Source organism: Argopecten irradians, chromosome 4 (genome assembly GCF_041381155.1).
Source record: "Argopecten irradians isolate NY chromosome 4, Ai_NY, whole genome shotgun sequence".
NCBI lineage: Eukaryota > Metazoa > Mollusca > Bivalvia > Pectinida > Pectinidae > Argopecten > Argopecten irradians.
Genome location: NC_091137.1, coordinates 40,320,715 through 40,343,734, shown reverse-complemented (window position 1 = coordinate 40,343,734; position 23,020 = coordinate 40,320,715). Strand labels below are relative to the sequence as shown.

Below are 23,020 nucleotides of genomic sequence, written 5' to 3'. Positions count from 1 at the left end.
TTAGTTTATGACCCCATTTGCACTCTTTATAAAGAAGGTGAAGGTCATTCACCTCTCAGCTGGGATAAGTCACATGACATCATAATGGCCGCAGGTGTTTGACAAGAGTGAGTGGCAGTGAGTTCGTTCAACCTGTGAAAACCAACCACTCCGCATGATGGACATCAACGACAGTTTGCGCAACCAAAAACAGAACCGCCAAGTGTTAGTTCAAAGACGAAATCTGGTTCAAATATGCAGGTAACTAGATTATCTTATCATTATGAAATCCATACATTGTTGTAAATAACAATCTATGTTATGGTAATTCTAATGTAAAATCTGTGTTTACGTTTTATATTCATTTTAGTTTAAGGTTTACATAAAAATGTGCATAAGACAGTCGCGTACAAAACGCATAGACTTTCATTTAATTAGCGATTCTGCATTTTTTTCTTTATCTGTTTATTGGACATCACCACACAAAGTTCATTGTGTACTGTAAGAAATGGCCCACATAAGATATAATCCACTTGACCTTTAACCTGTATTATCTGTGTAATCCATTGTTGTCCATATACCAGGTACTTAACCGATCACGACAACACTGGAATATTATATAATTTTGTAGCTCTAGAGAGCTAAATGGAGTCATTTCTTTATCCTTATTATCCACACTACAAAATGGTGGAGATGATTTCGTGTACGCCGTCCCCGATACCGTACCCGATCCCCGTACCAGGAATTATGTTTATTACAGATTACTCGACAATAAAACAAGCTACAGTAATGATTGTGGTACGGTTAGATTTGGAATCCAATTTTACATCACTGTGTCAAATATCAATGCACAATTTTCATTATTTTTCTCATAATTGCAAATATTAGTTTTTCAAGAGGTGATTTCTTGTACGCCGCATTCAACCGTGAAATTTCATTAATTTTTATGCATACTAGCTATTTAAAGGCTTTTCATAATGTTTGTTGTATTCTCGTAATCAATTATACACATATGATTGAAATTGCAAAGGAATTTTAAAGATTTCAGTTGATACATGTGCAAAATCTTGCCTTTATCATGTATCACGGCGATGGCGTACAAGCAGTCTCAAGATCCCCGAACCCGTACCACGGGAGCTAACTCTAATATACTTACATACAGTTTTATGTAGAACTTTACATGTCCATTTTTATTTACCTTTTGGTATATCGTGCTTATTTAAATTTTAAAGTTATTTAGAAATCTTTATTTTATTTAAATTTCGTATAATTACATCAGATATAGGTACTCAAAAAAACCACCAAAACCTAGGTCTATATTATCCCTGTCACGTAAAAGATTGTCTCATATTGTAGAGGGAAACGATGTCCCGCCAATAGATGTAAGTGAAACAGAACCCGTAGATAATTTAGATAAATTAGATAGTGAAATTGATATACAAGTTAAACGTGATATCAGTGATCAACCTGTAGGTAGTAGCAATAAAAAAGAAGTAGGTTATCATTACCAAAAAAGACACAAGGTTAAGATTAGCGAGTTAATGTTAGATCTTTCTGACAATAGGCCAACACCAATTAAACCAGCAGTAACCAAAACAAAACGTATCTGGATGGATAACGGTAAAAGTACTATAAGTTTTATAGAGAAAGGTGATATTTTAATGGATAGAAAACTGTGCGGAAACACAATGTGGTATGTTCAAGATTTATTAAAAAAAAACTATTCCCAAGTATAGGCGGAATGCAGGATACAGATTATGGTCCAGTGTTAAAAAACAATAGGTGGGATTACGCTTTAAAAATGAAACCAAACATATTGCCAGCAGCACAAATTCATCATACAGGTGAGGATCATTGGGTACTTTCAGTATAAGAGAACGGCGATAGGGATATTTATTTACTTGATAGTTTAGTAGGTAATGTAAAACAAAAGAGTCATTTGCGAGCTTCACTAGAAATGCAGATTTCATTAGCGTATGGGGAGATAGGAAATCAGTTAAAACTATTGTTCCAAATATTTCCAAACAAAGCTATGCAAGTTGGAATCGTCAGAAATGCATTACACTTCACCATATCGTCAAAAACATTGGAGAGATGACAACCATTTGCCTCACAATCCATGAAGATGTCGAAGACTAAATTTGGAATTTGTTTTTTTCTTTCTGGATTTAATTTGTTTCTTTGGAAATATTAAGAAAATCCCTTCTGAAATGCAATTAACTAGATGTTGTCTCATACAATCTGTATCATAATTTGCTTCTTGTAATCCATTATAACTGTTAAAGCAGGCTTGAACACATCGTCGTCATTAAACAACTAATTACAATGTAACTTTAATCATTGTACGCGTGGGAATTTTCACCCTATCATTTAAATCATTTTAAAAGATATGGTTCATTATAATTAATGCACCTTAACAATAAATGTGAATACTTGATTATAAGACATTTAAATAAAATATATATTATATTTCTATATAAATAACTATAAATTTTAAATAAGCACGTTAACCCAAAATATAAATAAAAATGGACTCCGAGTAAAACCACGTCCTCGTCGTTGTATACATGTAAAGTTCTACATACAAAATGACTTATTCAAATAAGCGGAATCCTCTGTATAAGTATACTAGAGTTAGCTCCCATGGTACGGGTTCGGGGGTCTTGAGACTGCTTGTACGCCATCGCCGTGATACATGATAAAGGCAAGATTTTGCACTTGTATCAACTGAAATCTTTAAAATTCCTTTGCAATTTGAATCATATGTGTACAATTGATTACGAGAATACAACAAATATTATGAAAAGCCTTTAAATAGTTAGTATGCATAAAAATTAATGAAATTTCACAGTTGATTGCGGCGTACAAGAAATCACCTATTGAAAAACTAATATTTGCAATTATAAGAAAAATAAAAAAAAATGTGCGTTGATATTTGACACAATGATGTAAAATTGAATTCCAAACCTAACCGTACCATAATTATTATCGTAGCTTGTTTTATTGTCGAGTAATTTGTAATAAACATCATTCCTGGTACGGGGATCGGGTACGGTATCGGGGACGGCGTACACGAAATCACCTCCACCCTACAAAATCGATCAGATATAAGAACACACAAGTTGAGAAGCACAACATGTACAAAACAAATACAACACAATGTTCAGTGTAAGACATTTTGTACATAAATATGCATACCCATTAGTTTCCATATAACCCATTTGATTAATCTGATTATCCATATGTACAAATTAATAAAGCTTAGTGAAAACAACAATATTATCGTTGTGTAGACACTGCCAGAACTGATCTGAAGACTAACTATTGGATTAAGGAAATGTGTCCTCACAGGTCTCTTTTTTAGCTCACCTGGTCCAAAGGAAGCTTATGCCATACTGTAGCGTCTGCTGTCCTTACGTCCGTCCGTCAACAATCGACTTCTTCTTCATAACCCTTGGTCACAATTCGACAAATTTTGACTGGTAGAAGCCTCATGGGTTACTGACTGAACATTGTGCAAATGATAGGGCTGACCCCCCAGAGGCGGGGCCAAAAGGGGTCATTTTGGCTATTTCCATTTAAACAACTTCTTCTCTGAAACTAAGCATGGGATAGCACTCATAATGCAATGGTATCATCCTTATAGGGTGGGGATTAAAAATTGTACTAATGATGGGCCTGACCCCTCAGGGGGCATGATGGGCGGGGTCAAAAGGGGTCAATTTGGCTATTTCCATATAAATGACTTCTTTTCTGCAACTAACCATGGGATAGCACTCATAATGCAATGGTAACATCCTTGTAGGGTGGGGATTCAAAATTGTACAAATGATAGGGCTGCCCTCTGGGGCCTTAGACGCGGGGCCAAAAAGGTTAATTGGGCTACTATTTTCTTATGATTACTTCCTCTCCGAAACTATGTATTGGATAGCATATTCGTATGGTATCTATAGCATCATTATATGGTTGGGATTCAAAATTCATTGGGTCAATTTGTCTTTGTGATTATTGAATCACTAATTACTAAATTACAGAATTACTCAAAGAAAAAAAAACAGGTGAGCAATACAGACCCTCTGAGCCTCTTGTTTTTAACATGGAAATAATAATTACATAGTCTCCTGCAAAATCTGGATTAGCTTATCCTCCTTTCTCCAGGGGTTGCTATCTCTAACATTAAAACTGGAGGAAGTTCAAGAGAAAAAACTGACCAATCACAGGCCTGCAGAGACTTCCTTTGAACAGAGAATGACACTTAACTTCAAAGCAACACAGTCAACTACAATTACTTTGATGTACATCAAGGAATCAAATTACCTGTGTCTCCTAAACTGCCTTCAGTCATACTATGATATAGTCCCAGGATGTATATATAGGGCAAAGACCTACAGACATATATCTATAAGGATTCAGTGTCATATGGAAAATAACTGTTGATATTACTTCCTTGACCCATAGTCCAGGGTTGGATATAGCACGACCAGCATACACATTCAAATTTAACATAGATATTATAAAAACTGATCTTTAAATGGTATAAAACAAGATATTCTAACACTAGCATGAAATAACAATAATTAAAAAAAAAAAAAAAAAAGGCAAATAGAATACTTCAGAAGAAAAAAAGTATTTATACATAAATGGAAGAAGAACTTTAAATTTGGAATTTAAATACCTTTCCATTTATATATTACCAGTAAGTTATTTTTCTTTAAATTTTGTCTTGGCTGTTGATGGTAGGATGTTAAACTAATAAAACCAAACACCTGTTAAAACAATGCATATACCTTCGTGAGTTAAAGTATATAGTCCAGTCCTAGAAGTGATACAGAGCTGCTGACCAAATCATGGTGATTTTCCTTTATCTTACCGGCTATGTTTTTCTGATGTTAAGTTTTTTCATGCTCAATGTAAGAATATTTCATTATCTATATATATGATTGTTCTTCAGGTTTACGGTTAAGAGTCTGATTGACAAGGCCTCGCTGACTACTGTGGATGATGAATGTGAAGAGGTCATTAATTTCTGTGCAGTTTTGGAGCAGCTTCTTTCTCATAGACTGAAAGGTATGAATAAATTTGTCATTTTACTAAGTTCACATAGACATATTAATTTTGATGTTTAAATAAAACGTGTTTATAACTGACACACTTACAGGAAATTCCCTGTCAAGGTAACTATACAATATCTGCAATTTGTAAATAGTGAACTATAATGTATGTTTATAATGAAGTGATTTTGATGGTCCAGATTCCCCAGAAGTTCAATATAACCATGTTTTACTGTATGTCCATAGAGCAAATCTATTTACATGATCCCTGGTTTTTCTACACTTCTACTATGTATGTTTTTCCCCCAAAGATCAATATGCGCTCATGATATTTGTGATATTTATGTCCATATAACGTGATGCATTTATATTATGTACATTTTTGATATGTCAAAAATGCACTAGCAATCTGAAATACCTTATACTAATAACTCAGACACAGAGACCCAGAGATAGAAATGGCTACATGGCAATTCAAAATTCCTTATACTGACAACTCAGAAACAGTGACCCAGAGATAGAGGGCTAAGTAGCAATCCAAAATTTTAAAATTTCTAATACTGAATGATAATATAAGTCAGTCACAGAGACCTAGAGCAAGTGATATGAGCTGGTGATTCTTATCATTCTGATCTGTCAGAGTTACTTCCCTTTTTTCACTATTTCATTTACACTTCAGAAGTCATTAAACTCCAGAAGTCGCTAGAAACAGTAAATCAGAGGTACTGACAGAGTGAAACAAGGGGAGGTTATTCTGATAGATTAGAATCTGAATGTTTGTGACTCGAATTGGAAATGTCTGACACTCCGATGCAGACACCACAGCCTAGAATGAATATACGTACCCGGCCTACTATACCTTTCGGCCGGGTACAAATTGGTCCCGAAAGTCACTCGGGCTTAGTTTTCTATACTTTTTGAAGGTTTCCAATTATTTTATGTGTATACATGCATTTACATATTATTTTTGTCCAAAACAAACATAACTACCATTCTTAATTTCTACTGTACCACTCACAAGACGTCAAATGCACAATTTGTGGACTTGCCGTATAAATTCCCTTCAGAAAGACCTTCATATGTATTATGTAAAAAAAATAATGCCTCGATGAGAATTTGATATTTGATGTAGTTCAGTTTTATTGCCTAGTAGGTAAGCGATATCAAACAAGTACGATAAGAATGCAAACAAAAGTTTTATAATGGTTTGCATAATCATTACTTTGCTCCATTAGCAGTAATAGGCACCAATTGTAGCTCTAAAGACGACACCATTTTCTGTCAAAAAGTCTTTTGAGCTACATTATTGCAGCTAACCACAGCCCAGAGGTATGTTGACTGTTCACACACAGCCTCTATAAAACAGAGTTGAAGGCCGGTGATCCGCAAAATTTCTGATATTTTAACTGCTTAGTCACCACAGCACTTCCGTTAGTTGTCAATTAAATTTATAAGTTCAAATAATACAAGTATAATATTTAATGTTAAGAAAAAGGAAGATGTTTTAATTCTGGATCAATGTTATTTTTCAGCTCAGAAAACCTGGTTTGCACTGGATGAGGATCAGAGACATTTCTGGAGTTACATAAAGGTTGCATGCAAGAAAGTCCCTAATAACTGTATCAACAGTATTGCTAACCTTGAGAATGTCAAATCTCCCCTGGCAAAGGTAAGGAAAGGCTCACCAGGAATGTGTTGTAGCAATATTACTTTCTGGTATCTTAAATTGTAACATTGTGGGATTATCTCAATAGAAGAATGTATGGGAGAATTTAGCCTCTTGTTCTCACAAGCTTAGATATTCAGCAAACTTAAAAGCCCACTACCTTTCTGAAATGACTTTTGGTTTTTAAAATGAGAATGTAAAATGAGATGGATAAGTCCTAAAAGTTATTAACTTAACAATAATACTACACTTACTATCACCTTCTTAACAATTTAATTAAAATAAAATGAATTAAATGTTAATTTTCATAAAGCAAACTGTATAATGTTTTCCGCTGTCATCCTAATTACCAAGCATTAGTGGTTTATCACTGTGCCAGATGGCAAAAGAGTGAAATGAATATCATCGTTAACATAGATTACGTAGGGAAACTTACATTTGTATGATGTTGTAACCTTATTTTAGGACATCGATATATATATTTTAATGTTATTCTTCATGTTTCATTTTTGATTTGGAAAGGTTAAGTCCCTTTAAGGAAAAAAACCAAATACCTGTAATATCTAATTTGAATACATTTTAAGATTTGTTATTGATATTCTCATAAGGATGGAAGATGGAGATAATAGATCTTTGTTTATTCCTTATATAAACACAAAGTAAAATAAAACTAATGCTAATGTCAGACTAATCTTAGCGATGGTTTTATTTAAGACTTATTGCACTGTCTTTAAAGCACTAATTTATGAACAGCACTAAATTTAGTAAAAGGTTATGACCTTTTTCCAGTATTGAACCAGGAGATTGTGCCAATTATATATTCACGCTAATTAATCATAATTTTCAGTGTTTTTTATGCATTTGCCTCAAAATTAGTATGTTTACAGTTTTTAGCTAGAAATAATCAAAGTCTCATGAAATAACTCATGTCTGATCTCTTTTCCTTTTGATGTACAGGGTAGAGCATGGATCCGGTGTGTACTTATGGAGAAACGTCTGTCGGAGTATCTCAGTACAGCGCTACAGCAAACACATACCACAAAGTAAGTACCTTTTTTTTTGTGCTGTGTTCATTCTTATCAATAGATGATCAGAAGGTTATCACTAGTGATATGAAGATTTTTCAATATGATGGTTGGTTATTCACCTGTTGTCCTTAGTCCATGATTCATTAGTAAACTATCCCTGTTACCGCTAATTTCTCATAATGTACTAAAGAGGTTTTTTTTTTTCAAATTGTAAATTTCCCTTGGTTTTTTGTTTCACACATTTTTTTATTAGAATGGACCAGAAGACAACATGCTTTACAGGTCAGCCATCTTCTGTTTTGACAATTCAATGTTTTGATCTCTATTTGAGGCAGTCAATTTTTTTCGCTGCTAGTCATTTGGACTAGTAAACCCCAAAATTTTACTAGTCTGGCTATTTAATCACTAGTCCAAATTAAATATACAGCCGTTTTGCTTCAGCACTTAAAATTCAGTCATGATCAGTTTACAAATTTTTACCCAAATTGCAGCCTGGATTTAACGATATTGATCGAATGGGGAGCGACTAGTTCAATCAGACTTGTTCATTACAATTGGCACTAGTCCGGCTGTAAGATTACTAATCATGTGCATCAGACTAGTGCTTAGAGTCACAGACTGTTGAAGAGATCATTCTCATTTCATACAATGTAGGATTATCTTGGTCCCTTGCTGTACAAATGGTCCCTGTTATGGGAGACATTGGTATCACATAGTACATTTATTAGGCTCCAAATTAGTTGCCATCATTTGTAAACCTTACAGAACGGTATGGAATTTTATTTGGGGTTTCTTTACAGGAAGTTTTACCACGAGGGTGCTGTGATGTTAACAGATGATGCCAACATGTTGAATGGTGTTCTTTTAGGACTCAACGCTATTGACTTCAGGTAATTTTTTTTCCATCGATAAACTTAGAATTATTTCATATAAAGCAAAATCATTCCTGAAACTATTCTTTGTAAGTAGTTTCATTACAAAGATTAATAATTGATAAGATGCTTACATTTGTCCTATGTAAGTTTTGTAGTGGTCTGATTGGTTTGTCAAGATGTTTTCAGATAAGAATTTGATATACTTAGACTTGAACTAATATACATTTTGGTTTGTAGTTTCTGTTTGAAGGGTAACAATGTGGTATTGTCCAGTCCATTGGAGATTGACTTCACACCTTATCTGAGATTCCAACAAAGGTAAATGTTCTTTGTGACTCCAAATGGAGATACATTGTATACCAATGGATTCAGAATGTACTCTTTATCATGAGAGTACTTTGTGATGTCTTGTATTATGTGACTAGTTATCCACCTATAGATCGTGTCATTGGTGGCTAATTTTTAGGTCACCTGAGACGAAGTCTCAAGTGACCTATTCTAATCGCCTTTTGTCCGTCGTCGTGCGTCGTGCGTTGTGCGTCGTGTGTCGTGCGTCGTCCGTCGTATGTCCGTAAACAATTTACATTTTCGACTTCTTCTCCAAAACTGCTGAAGCAATTTCAATGAAATTTTGCACAAACCTTCTAAGGCATAAGGCCAATCAAAATTGTGAATTATATGGTCCCCACCCCCCAGGGGGCTGTGGGAGGGGCCAAAAGGGGTAAAATTGAGTAAAATTTCAAAAATCTTCTTCTCTACTCACAGATGTGGTAGAATCAAATACTCTTCATAGATAGAAAGGTCTTAAGGTCCTTTACAAAAATTGTGAATTATATGACCCTGGGGTCTCTAGTTTCCTCCTGGGGAGGGGGTTAAGTTTACTATACTTTATATAGAGAAAACACATTTTTGCGCATTATTTGGTCATTTGTAATAGGTAATGAGTCAAATGTTGTCAGAATTATCAGTATGAGATGGCCATTTAATCCTATTAACAAATTTTCTATAACTGACCCCCAGGGGCCTTAGAGGCGGGGTCAAAAGGGGTCAAATAGGCTAAAACTTCAAAAATCTTCTTCTGAAATTCTGGATATGGTAGAATCAAATACTTTTCATAAATAGAAAGATCTTAAGGTCCTTTACGAAAATTGTGAATTATATGACCCTGGGGTCTCACGTTTCCCCCTGGGGAGGGGGTCAAGTTTACTATAGTTTATATAGGGAAAACACATTTATGAGCATTTTTTGCTCAATTTTCATTGGAAACGAGTCAAACTTGGTTAGAATTATTAGCCTGAGATAGCATTTTAATATCATATCCACATTGGTTCTGGCCGACCCCCTGGAGGCAGAGGGGCGGGGCTAAAAAAAGGGTCAAATAGGCTAAAACTTCAAAAATCTTCTTCTGAAATTCTGGAAATGGTAGAAACAAATACTTTTCATAAATAGAAAGGTCTTAAGGTCCTTTACAAAAATTGTGAATTATATGACCCTGGGGTCACCTGTTTCCCCTTGGGGAGGGGGTCAAGTTTACTATAGTTTATATAGGGAAAACACATTTATGAGCATTTTTTGCTCAATGTTCATTGGAAACGAGTCAAACTTGGTTAGAATTATTAGCCTGAGATAGCATTTTAATATCATATCCATATTGGTCCAGGCTGACCTCCTGGGGGCAGAGGGGCGGGGCTAAAAAAGGGTCAAATAGGCTAAAACTTCAAAAATCTTCTTCTGAAATTCTGGAAATGGTAGAAACAAATACTTTTCATAAATAGAAAGGTCTTAAGGTCCTTTACAAAAATTGTGAATTATATGACCCTGGGGTCTCCTGTTTCCCCTTGGGGAGGGGGTCAAGTTTACTATAGTTTATATAGGAAAAACACATTAATGAGCATTTTTTGCTCAATTTTCATAGGAAATGAGTCAAACTTGGTTAGAATTATTAGCCTGAGATAGCATTTTAATATCATATCCACATCGGTTCTGGCCGACCCCCTGGGGGCAGGGGGGGGGGGGGCTAAAAAAGGGTCAAATAGGCTAAAACTTCAAAAATCTTCTAAAATTCTGGATATAGTAGAATCAAATAATTATAGATGGAAAGGTCTTCAGGTGTTTTATAAAAACTGTGAATTATATGATCTTGGGGTCTCACGTTACCCCCTGGGGAGGGGTCAAGTTTAGTTTATATAGGAAAAACATATTTGTGAACATTATTTGCCCAATTTTCGTAGGAAATTAGTCAAACTTGATTAGAATTATTAGCCGAAGATATAGCATTTTAACATCCATATCCGTCCTCGATGACCCCCTAGGGGACCAGAGGGGCAGGACCAAACAGGGTCAAATTGATTAAAATTTCAAAAATACCTCTAAGTTCACAGGTTTGATGGAAGCAAATACTCTTCATAGTCTAAAAAGGTCAAATTTATAAATCACTGACCAACTTCAAGGCCCAGCATATAGTGTTTATATGTCTTTAATTTGTTTCATTATATATTCTAACTCAGGTGACCGTTAAGGCCCATGGGCCTCTTGTTAGCTCACCTGGTCCAAAGGACCGAGGTGAGCTTATGGGATACCGCAGCGTCCGGCGTCCGTCAATAATCGACTTCTTCTCCATAACTGCTGGTCGGATTTCAACAAAATTTGACTGGTAGTATCCTTATGGGCTACTAACTGAAAATTGTACAAATGATGGGGCTGACCCCCCCGGGGGGGCTGAGGGGCGGGGCCAAAAGGGGTCAATTTGGCTATTTCCATATAAACGACTTCTTTTCTGAAACCAAGCATGGGATAGCACCCATAATGCAATGGTAGCATCCTTATAGGGTGGGGATTCAAAATTGTACAAATGATGGGGCTGACCCCCCGGGGGGCCTGAGGGGTGGGGTCAAAAGGGGTCAATTTGGCTATTTCCATATAAACGACTTCTTCTCTGAAACCAAGCATGGGATAGCACCCATAATGCAATGGTAGCATCCTTATAGGATGGGGATTCAAAATTGTGCAAATAATGGGGCTGACCCCCTGGGGGCCTGAGGGGCAGGGTCAAAAGGGGCCAATTTGGCTATTTCCATATAAACAACTTCTTCTCTGAAACTAAGCATGGTATAGCACCCATAATGCAATGGTAGCATCCTTATAGGGTGGGGATTCAAAATTGTGCAAATGATAGGGCTGACCCCCCGGGGGCCTGAGGGGCGGGGTCAAAAGGGGTCAATTTGGCTATTTCCATATAAATGACTTCTTCTCTGCAACTAAGCATGGTATAGCACCCATTTTGCAATGGTAGCATCCTTATAGTGTGGGGATTCAAAATTGGGCAAATGATAGGGCTGACCCCCCCGGGGGCCTGAGGGGCGGGGTCAAAAGGGATCAATTTGGCTATTTCCATATAAATGACTTCTCTGCAACTAAGCATGGTATAGCACCCATAATGCAATGGTAGCATTCTTGTAGGCTGGGGATTCCAAATTGAGCAAATGATAGGGCTGACCCCCGGGGGCCTGAGGGGCAGGGTCAAAAGTGGTCAATTTCCATATAAATGACTTTTTCTCTGCAACTTAACATGGGATTGCGCTCATAATGCAATGGTTACATCCTTATAGGGTTTGGATTCAAAATTTTGCAAATGATGGGGCTGACCCCCCGGGGGCCTGAAGGGTGGGGCCAAAAGGGGTCAATTTAGCTATTTCCATATAAACGACTTCTTCTCTGCAACTAAGAATGGAACAGCACTTATAATGCAATGGTAGCATCCTTATAGGGTTGGGATTTGAAATTGTACGAATGATAGGGCTGACCCCCGGGGCCTTAAACGGCAATAGACGCGAGGTCAAAAAGGTCAATTAGGCTACTAATTTCATATAAATTACTTTGTCTCTGAACCTATGTATTGGATAGCATATTTGTATGGTATCAATAGCATCATTGTATGGTTGTGATTCAAAATTAAACTTTGGGAGTAAATTTTGCTTATTTTTCTAATTGTCAGAGTCTTGTGATAATTACTAACAAAAAACCAGGTGAGCGATACAGGCCCTCTGGGCCTCTTGTTAGCTCACCTGGTCCGAAGGCTGGTGAGCTATTGCCATGGCGCGGCGTCCGTCGTCCGTCATCCGTCCGTCAACATTTCCTTTAAATCGCTACTTGTTATAAAGTACTGCAATGATTTTAACAAAATTTGGTCAGAAACTTTACGTAAATGGTGACCCTGACCCCCCCTGGGGCAGGAGGGGCGGGCCCAATAGGGGAAATAGAGGTAAATCCTATAAATAGCTACCTGTCCTAGAGTTCTGCATTGATTGTTACCAAATTTGGCCACAAACATCCTCTGGGGAAGGGAAACAAAATATGTATAAATTTTGGCTCTGACCCCCCTGGGGGCAGGAGGGGCGGGGCCCAATAGGGGAAATAGAGGTAAATCCTAAAAATCGCTACTTGTCCTAGAGTTCTGCATGGATTGTAACCAAATATGGCCAGAAACATCCTTGAGGTTAACAGAATTCGTATAAATTTTGGCTTTGACCCCCTGGAGCAGAAAGAGTGGGGCCCAATACGGGAATTAGAGGTAAATATTCAAATTCCTTCAGAAAAGAAACAATGAACTTATATTCAGAACATTACTTGGCATTACAAACCAGGTGAGCGATACAGGCCCTCTGGGCCTCTTGTTGTTTTACCATTTACCTAGTGAGTTTCAGCCTTATCTTTTATTTAGTGAGTCATTATTTTGTGTTTAGCCAGGAGAGTCTCCATAGTGATGCTGAGGAGTTACAGGAACTGAGTACCATATCTAGTATGACAAGCAGCATTATGAGCGAAGACGTCACAATTATTGGGGACGATACCTGGAAGAACAAATATAAAGCCTTAGAAGCCAAATACAAGACAGCAAATGAACAAAAGGTTTGCTGCCTAAAACAACTGAAACTTATATTACCAGCTTACAACAATCGAAAATGATGATATTTTTTTTAACAAAAATTTATTTTATGCCCCGCCATGAAATGGGAGTGGGGGGCATATTGTGTTACACATATCTGTCGCGTCCCATCTTGTCCAGTCCTGTCTCAATGTGATTTATGGTGGTAGAGGCATTAGTGTCTTACAGACATTTCTAGCTATTTATACCACAAGGAAATTTTTAAGTAAAAACCTGGCCTGTTGTCTATTAATCCTCTATATGTCTTTTAAATGATAACTAGTCATAAAGTATTAAATGAAATTTGATTAAATTTGGGCAGATTAACCAGATTAAATCCTTGAGTAGAGAAACAGATTTTGTGACTCTGATTTCCCAAGGATGTGAAAGGGGGTATCCAGTATGAGAAATAAAAGACAGCGTTTTGAATTGCTGTTAGCACCTGTGTATTTAATATACACCTAAAGGAGTAATGATATGACTGTGTATTTCAGGGTTACCTGGAGGAGTTGGGCCGTATCAAAGAACAGCAGCTGTATCAGCTCCAGCATCAGCGCCAGACACTCATCAACACAGTCCACCAGTTTGATGTCGAGGGGAAGAAGGAGAGACACCAGCTCGAACTTGTCATCATAGAGCTTCAAAAACAGCTGTACGTATCTGTACACTTGTTACACAGACCAAATTACATAAGTTTTAAACAGCTCAAAAGAAAAACATGATCTGTTCAAATACTTTTATAAAATACAAATGTTTCAGGGGGTGTTGGTTTTTACTTATTTAGCTTTGGAATATCCAAATTAAAAAATAGCTAGCATAGCCATGATCTAAAACACATTTTCAATGAACATCTTCCATAGTTCATCAAAGAGTTGAATATGAAAATTATTCCAAAAATATCTATTCATCAAACAGACCGATTCTCTACATAAATGACATAAATGATCTTGCAACACAAGCAATGTAATTGATTTATGGCCATTGAGGCCTGTAGACCTCTTGTTTGTGACATGTGCACTGTTCCTGTTTTGGTAGTACTGGAATGAAGCGGCAATGTGAAGTCCAGCAACACAAATACACCAGTCTGATGAGGAAGCTGCAGAGTGGACATGTTGATATGGATGATGTGAATATCATGAACGCCCCACCTTCTCCAGGACAATCTACCTCAGATAGTCACAGGTAATCCACCAATCAGATGGGTACAGGTAATCCACTGATCAGAGAGTCACAGGTAATCCACCTATCAGATGGTAACAGGTAATTCACCGATCAGAGAGGCACAGGTAATCCACCTATCAGATGGTTACAGGTAATCCACCGATCAGAGAGTCACAGGTAATCCACCAATAAGAGAGTCACAAGCAATTCACCAATAAGAGAGTCACAAGTAATTCACCAATCAGATAGTTCAGGTAATCCACCAATCAGATAGTCACATGCAATCCACCAATCAGATAGTCACAAATAATCCACCAATCAGAGAATCACAGGTAATCCATCAATCAGATAGTCCAGGTAATCCACCAATCAGATAGTCATAGTTAATCCACCAATCAGATTGTCACATTTTATCCACCAATCAGATAGTCATAAATAATCCACCAATCAGATAGTCACATTTAATCCACCAATCAGATAGTCACAGATTATCCACCAACCAGATTGTCATGTTTTCCACCATTTTGTGATCTTGAGGACTAACTGTGTTTGCATTGGAGTCAAAAGGTTAAATTTCTTTCTTTTATATTTTTGAACTGATGTGCACCATTACATTTACTAAAAAATCACTTATATGGTCTGTGACTTATTGTATTTTTGTCATAGAAGAAGTATTTAAAGCTCCGAAGTATGCGAACTCTTTCGATCTATTCCGATCAGTACGGGTATCGCTGATATTGACCACGTGATCCGGCTCGGGAGATTCTGAGCTATATGGCCATTGAGTATCACCAATGTCAGTCACGTGATGCAACTCGGTTTTCCGATAGAACACAAAATTTTGAAACATGGCATTAACTGTGGCAGTTCTTTTAAAACATGTGATATTTCATGCAAGATTTACCGCTATGTCAATAATATATTCAATGGTGCTTTCTTAGATCTAAACCATCCATATTTACACATTGTATGTTTTATGAGAGTTTGTGATGGTGAAAATTACAAAAAAAAATACTACTTGAACTTGAAAATACCTGTTCATGTGTTGTAGGTCAAGCTACAGCAGTAGTGATGCTGGGTCTGCGCTCCCAGCCTCTGCAGCCCGACTTGCCATACCAGGGTCACAGGCAAGTGCAGGACCTAACCAGCTACTAGGAGTGGACACAAAGGCCCAAAAGGAAGACACCCACAGCATGATCGCGATGGCAGGCTCTTTCAGCTCCCAGACCAGTGTACAAGCCGGCGAAACCTCTCAGAGTCAACCCGCTATGGCAGAGGGACGCCTCCACCTCCATGTTACATCACCAGAGAAGAGACGTGGAAGTTCTGAATTTAATACTCCAGAGAGACGGATAAATACCTTAGGGGCTGAAAGAACCGGATATAGTTCAGAAACAAGTACCCCAATAAAGAAAAGCATTAACGGTACCTCTGGAGACAAAACTGACGCAGAAAACTTAGAGATTCACAATGTTGGTAGCAATGTTCAAAAGGATGTGTTTTTAACCTCAAAAGAAGAGGAGTTTGTTATGGTGCCTGAGCAGGCCCAAGATGCATCTGCTTTTTTATCAGATGCAGATGAAGACCAATCAAAAGACAGATCACAAACGGATGAAAGGACTAACCAATCCAGTGACAGTTTACAATGTGTTGACATTTCACCAACTGAGCATGTTGAAGAAGTTCCTGCTGAGAATCCAGTGTCACAAGACATCACCAATGAAAATGTACCCACACAAGCTGAAGACCAAAGAGAGATTCCACCAGAAGATGAAGATAAAGATGGCTCCAACTCGGGAAGTGATGATATCATGGTATTGTCAGATGTTAGTTTGACTGACTCGGACGGTTGTACTGATCAGAAAGCATCATAATAGGACCATGTAGTGTAAATATTCATAGTAGTTGTGATAAGTCATGGATATGGATATCCTAGATAATAGCATGTCAACCATAGCTTTCACAGACAAATGTTCTGTTTGGAAGTGAAAGGTGAACGTACAATATTTTGTTTTAGACATTTATGAGTTTTTGTTCCCTGCAAAGTCAATGCATTATTATGTTTTAGATTTTTAGATTTGCGTTCACTATAGAAGATAAAATTGACCATAATTATTTCTCCCTCCTATGTCTAGTGGACAGAGATATCTCATCCCTAGTATATCAATTAAGATTTTTAGGTCATCTGACCCAAAGAGCCAGGATGACCTATTGTCATCATGCACTGTCCGTCGCTGTGCGCTGTCCGCCGTGCGTAATATTTTCATTCAAACAACATCTTCTCAAGAACCAAAAGGCCCAGGGTACTCATATTTGACCTGTAGCATGCTGGGATGAAGGGCTACCAATTTTGTTCAAATTAATGACCTTCATTCAAGGTCACAGGGTTCTGACTTTGACCTTCATTCAAGTTCACAGGGTTCAAATAGGCTAAAATCGTATTATGCCAATAGTCAGATGACCGTTAAAGCCCATGGGCCCATGGGCCCATGGGCCCATGGGCCTCTTGTTCCTTTCAGTACACTGCAAATCCTCCTACTGACCAGCCAAAATCTTACACTGTATAAATGTATCCCTGTCCACTGAACAGTAGCTTTAGCATGTATAACAATGTAAGCAGGGATCAATCTAGGTTTTTGGTGAAACTACCCTTTTTCAAAATAGAAGATAAGCTTGAAGAAATATTGGGGAATTTGACTTTTCTTATTTTGGTCCAAAATTATATTCAATTTGATGAAAAAGTACTGTAAAACAACGAGTTTTATATTTCAAGATTAAGGAAAGCAAGATTTTAAGCTCAATATAATTAAAAGGTTGAATTTATCACAAATATGCAGTAGATGTTTGATGAATATGAATAAATTTCCAAACAAAAGTAAAAAAAAAAAAAAAAAAAGTCACAGGTGAAAATGTGTTACAAAAAAGGTCATTTTTTAGCTTCAATAAAGGGAATTTAAATCTTAAGGGGAATTTTAGGCAAGAGGGGAATTTATTGCTTGAGGGGAAACTACCTGTGAACGGTAGTAAATCAGAGCTAGATTAATCCCTGGTAAGATTCTGATAGTCTCCTTCTATTAGGACAGCTACTAGTCCTTTTATGTTGGCTGTATCTTTGCCAGCCATGAGGTACAAATGGAACTAATATACGTAAATGGTACTCAATGTTTGTGCGTGACTATTGTTTCTATTGGTGATGGAATGACGTCAATAGATGATATGCCACGCCAATGTCATTTCAGCAGGAAGATTACAAGGAGTTACACTCCATCACCACTGGAGATACTAGTCCCGCTCAAACGTTATTGGGTATTATGTGGTATGTGAATTAGTCCTATTAACATTAATTTTAATGAACTATTTAAATAAGGACCCCTGGCTTTCATGGCGGCATTAATCAAGATTGAAAAAAAAAATATTTGTAAATATAACAGTTGTTTTTTTTTGTAGGTTCTTTCAACTGATTATGCATTTTTCAATATAAATAAGGTCTTTTTAAATATTTGATTTTAAAATTATATGGAAGGCTTCCTTCAGGACCATAGTACTCAGCCTCTTACTCAGATTCTGATGTTAGTTATGTCCAGTTCATAATTATAATTAATGTTTTAAAAATGTCACTGTGATTATAGTTTGCATAGTTTATGTTTTAACATTTCGGGAGCTTGCTCTTTCTTCTCTCATTTTAACTACCGGTACTACCACTATACACAGAAAGTTGAGATTTATTTAGTAGTAATGAAAGAATACTCGTATGAAGTTGTCACTCTGATGTACAAGTTTCTCAGTCCCATAAATATATAATTTATATAAGATGAAATATGTTCTATTCATTTGGAGCTAAAATCATAAATGTTCAAAGTGGATATTTAAGTATTAAAACTGTGTAGTGAATTGTAGTGTACTGTATACCATTACTTATTTATAGTTGTTCTATTCGCCATTACTTCTAAGCCATATTCCAAGATTACTAGGGAAAATACAACTTTGTCTTACACAGGGCTATGTAAGACAGCCAACACACCCTAGGTAATTACATAAGTCATCAATACATACGCCAGACCCTCGTCCATTTTTGATTACATCATCAATATTTTGAACCAAATTAACATTCCTGTGATAATGTCGAATTAAAAATGATGGAAGGCAATTGAAATTTGATCATTTTTCTTCTAAATATGGGATAAAAATAATCTTACATGGGTCTGTCAAGCGGACATTGGACAGGAATATCTAAATCAGAGTGAAAGATTTTGCCTTGTCAACCCCATTGCTTTTTAGCTGGCCAAAATCTTACACTGGGGTTGAGATATCCCCGTCCGAGTTGTCCACTTGACAGACCCAATTGATTTATACATGTAGTCAAGTCGATTAATTGAGCCACATTTCTTCACTTTTAATTGTTGTTGGGGAAGCTACCGAAATTATTAAATATTATGCATACCTAGTATAAAGTGAACTTCGCTTTAACTTATTATTAGATAATACCTTACCTTTGAGTTACAATGTATTTGATGAAGAAATGTACCAGTAACTGAGATCTGTTGATTCAACTGGCTACTCTTGAGATTCCCACCACTGTCACGTCTGATGCTCTCAGTGAAATGAAAACGTCCATTCCAGTTCATTTTAATCAATTTATGTGATGTTAATTCATTATGATCACTGTAGTTGTACCATTGTATTATAACAGCCATGTTTTCATTCCTTTGTATACTCAGTACTTTTACAATAATGAATATAATTTTCAGTCTAGTCTCAAAGTTTTCAGCATCACAACCAAAGTGATGTACCTGCACTCAAGTATAATTTTGTTAATTAAAAAAGATAATTTTGCCAGGCTGTGATAATATTGTATGTGTCTGTGTTTTACTGTAAGCCCACCAATAAAGTATTCAGATGATACCTTGATAGGACTTTTGTTGTAATTTCTCAATCTTTTGACAGAAGTGTGTTAGTTGGTAAAAGCTTGTGGAATATTTTCATTCCTCAAATTTAAAAAACTGGCTGGTAAAAACTATGTTAATCAGGCTTCATTTCTCACACCTCAGAGCTGATTGAGATGAAACTATACAATTATCCAGAACAGATTCCTTACAACGATCTCAAAAGTTAAATGTAGTATATGTTGTCGCATGTCCCGAGAATTACCACAGGCCCTACAACTCTGGTTTTCGAGTTTGATTCTCATGTGGGTCAGTTGCCAGGTACTGACCGCTGGTCGATGGTTTACTTTCAGGCACTCCAGTTTTCCTCCACCAACAAACCTGACACGTCCTTAAATGACTCTGGTTGATTACAGGACATTACAATAATACAATGTAAACCAAAGCCTGCGAATGTAGTCACATAAATACATTTTGGACTTCCAAAGAAAAGACGAAAAACAAACTGGAGTAATTTGTAGAATATATTGGACATAATAACAAACACTTAGTATAGGATTTTAAAACATTTTATATAATCAAGGTAAATACTTCCAACCTATTAACGTTGTGTAGCACACATACTTCTGCCGTCTCCTGCAACCTTTCCCTTTTAAACACCACCAACGTACAAATCCATGAAATACAATTATGCTGATCTCGCACACATGATTAAATAAAAAAGATATTTCCTATTAAGATTTTTTTTCTTTTCTTAATGAAGTACATTACAAGATAACACAGGAACCACTATAATGTATTCAGTATGTTTTTGTGTTGACATTTCAAATCAGGGATATCATTTGTACTTCTTATTCAATTTTTCTGTTTACATTGAACAAGCTTGGTATGGCTAAAGTTTTCTATGACCCCTTACACCAGACATTGTCAATCAAACAAACTGGGTTAATTCAGGTTTATTCTGACCCCTAACACCAGAAATTGTTAATCAAACAAGCTGGGTTAAGTCAGGTTTATTCTGACCCCTAACACCAGACATTGTCAATCAAACAAACAGAGTATAGCCCCCAATAACAAGCTGAGTTTAGTCAGTTTAATCTGATCCCCAACACAAAACATTGTCAATCAAACAAGCTGGGTTTAGTCAGGTTTAATCTGGCCCCTAGCACTTGACATGGTCAATCAAACAAGCTGGGTTGAGTCAAGTTTAATCTGATCCCTAACACCAGACATTGTCAATCAAACAAGCTGGGTTTAGTCAGGTTTAATCTGGCCCCTAACACCAGACATTGTGAATCAAACAAGCTGGGTTTAGTCAGTTTTAATCTAGCCCCTAACACCAGACATGGTCAATCAAACAAGCTGGGTTAAGTCGGGTTTAATCTGATCCCTAACACCAGACACTGTCAATCAAACAAGCTGGGTTAAGTCAGGTTTAATCTGATCCCTAACACTAGACATTGTCAATCAAACAAGCTGGGTTTAGTCAGGTTTAATCTGGCCCCTAACACCAGACATTGTCAATCAAACAAGCTGGGTTTAGTCAGGTTTAATCTGGCCCCTAACACCGGACATTGTCAATCAAACAAGATGGGTAAGGTCAGTTTTAATCTGGCCCCTAACACCAGACATTGTGAATCAAACAAGCTGGGTTAAGTCAGGTTTAATCTCGCCCCTAACACCAGACATTGTCAATCAAACAAGCTGGGTTTAGTTAGGATTAATCTGGCCCCTAACACCAGACATTGTCAATCAAACAAGCTGGGTTTAGTTAGGATTAATCTGGCCCCTAACACCAGACATTGTGAATCAAACAAGATGGGTAAGTCAGGATTAATCTGGCCCCTAACACCAGACATTGTGAATCAAACAAGCTGGGTTTAGTAAGGATTAATCTGGCCCCTAACACCAGACATTGTCAATCAAACAAGCCAAAGTTTGACCTCTCTGGCACCAACTTAAGCCATCAAAAGAGCAGGGTTTTGCAAAATTTTTCTCTTACCCATAACATTGAACTTTTGTATAGCAATTACTTATAAATTTCATGAGTTTATTTTCAATATATTCGCATTTTCACTGAAATCCAGCAAAATCTTCAGAAATTCATTTACATAGCCTACCAAAGAGCAATAGTTCACAGAATTATAGGAATCAGAGAACCGCAAAATGTAATCTCCGCAAATATACAAAACCGTGAAATATTGACAGTATGTTCCAGTATCAAACAATCAGTGATACCCAAGTTAAAGTATTCTGGTCTTCACACAGACCTTGTCTAACAAATTTGGTAACTACCTGGTATTTCTGCTTCCAAAATCACATTGACCTGCGAACAACAGACCTGTAGATCTGTCCTGATAAGGTATTATATGTACATATGTATACATGTTTATCTTAAAGAGAAATGAAACTGTACAAGAAATGACATAGAAAAGGTAACCAAACTGTTATTTAGTGATTATAAATCAAGCAAAGTGTCCTATTGTAGGGTAAAAATAAGGAATTATTTTTGTGGGTTTTTTAATGTATTTATTTTTATTTTATTTTGTTGATTTTCTTTTAAAGATATAAACAATTATGGTATTAATAATATAAATATTATACCAATATTGTAGTTACTATGATTTAAAATGAATCAGCAAAAAATTCTCCGATAATATTGAAATTATCTTTCAGTAATTTACTGCAATGGTTTCAAAACCGGTTGAAACAATGTCAGACGATATGAGACAATGTACATATTTGTATCAGTGACAACTACAGGGATGGTACTACCTCTATGTTTAAGCAATTAAACAGCAATGCAATTCTCTAGCTAGACCAACTGATGACGACAATATAGAGATTTATATTATAGAGTATGTCAGACTAACGATTACCTCGTGTAACCACAAAAATTGTTCATTTAATTAATCCAACCGATTGCTTTTCTCCATGAATATTACCACAGCTCAACAATATAAATGTTACAATGTAAAGTCAAGATTTATAGAGTATCATCATGCTCTATAGTACATAACGGACGATATGATAATGAATATATAGCCAAGGTCATTACATTATACATTCGAGAAGCTCCTACGTTTAACTTAAAATACTACAGCGTCAGAACCCACAAGGCACCTCTCTATCATAGGGTGATTTATGTGATCAACGATGAAAACACTCCTGACATTCCAAAATTAATATACCCCGGTATTGTATTACATTCAACTAAAACAAAGTCAGTATGCTTACATCCTGATATTGAGGATAGCCAATCACAGTACAGTAGATTCTGCCTCAACTCATCCAACCCCTAAAATTACATTGTGGACTGGCCTAGTCTTTGATTTAGATGAGCCTAATGTAATCTTCGGGGGCGATGAGTTAACACCTGTTTAGCTTACGACCCCTCTCCTTGGTCCAAAATGGACAATTTCAACCAAATTTTACCTGTGCATCAAGACCATT

General features: G+C 36.6%; 1 protein-coding gene across 1 annotated transcript; it reads left to right on the top strand.

The window, feature by feature from the left end:
* The first annotated feature begins 53 nt into the window (after positions 1 to 53).
* LOC138321657 (RUN domain-containing protein 3B-like) lies at positions 54 to 19,590 on the top strand. The gene is made up of 10 exons (XM_069265490.1): positions 54 to 240; positions 4,931 to 5,046; positions 6,563 to 6,699; positions 7,654 to 7,739; positions 8,525 to 8,614; positions 8,837 to 8,917; positions 13,342 to 13,507; positions 14,018 to 14,175; positions 14,559 to 14,705; positions 15,736 to 19,590. The coding sequence occupies exons 1-10, from the start codon at positions 155 to 157 to the stop codon at positions 16,556 to 16,558; spliced, it is 1,890 nt and encodes a 629-aa protein (XP_069121591.1). The 5' UTR covers positions 54 to 154; the 3' UTR covers positions 16,559 to 19,590.
* Positions 19,591 to 23,020: the final 3,430 nt, after the last annotated feature.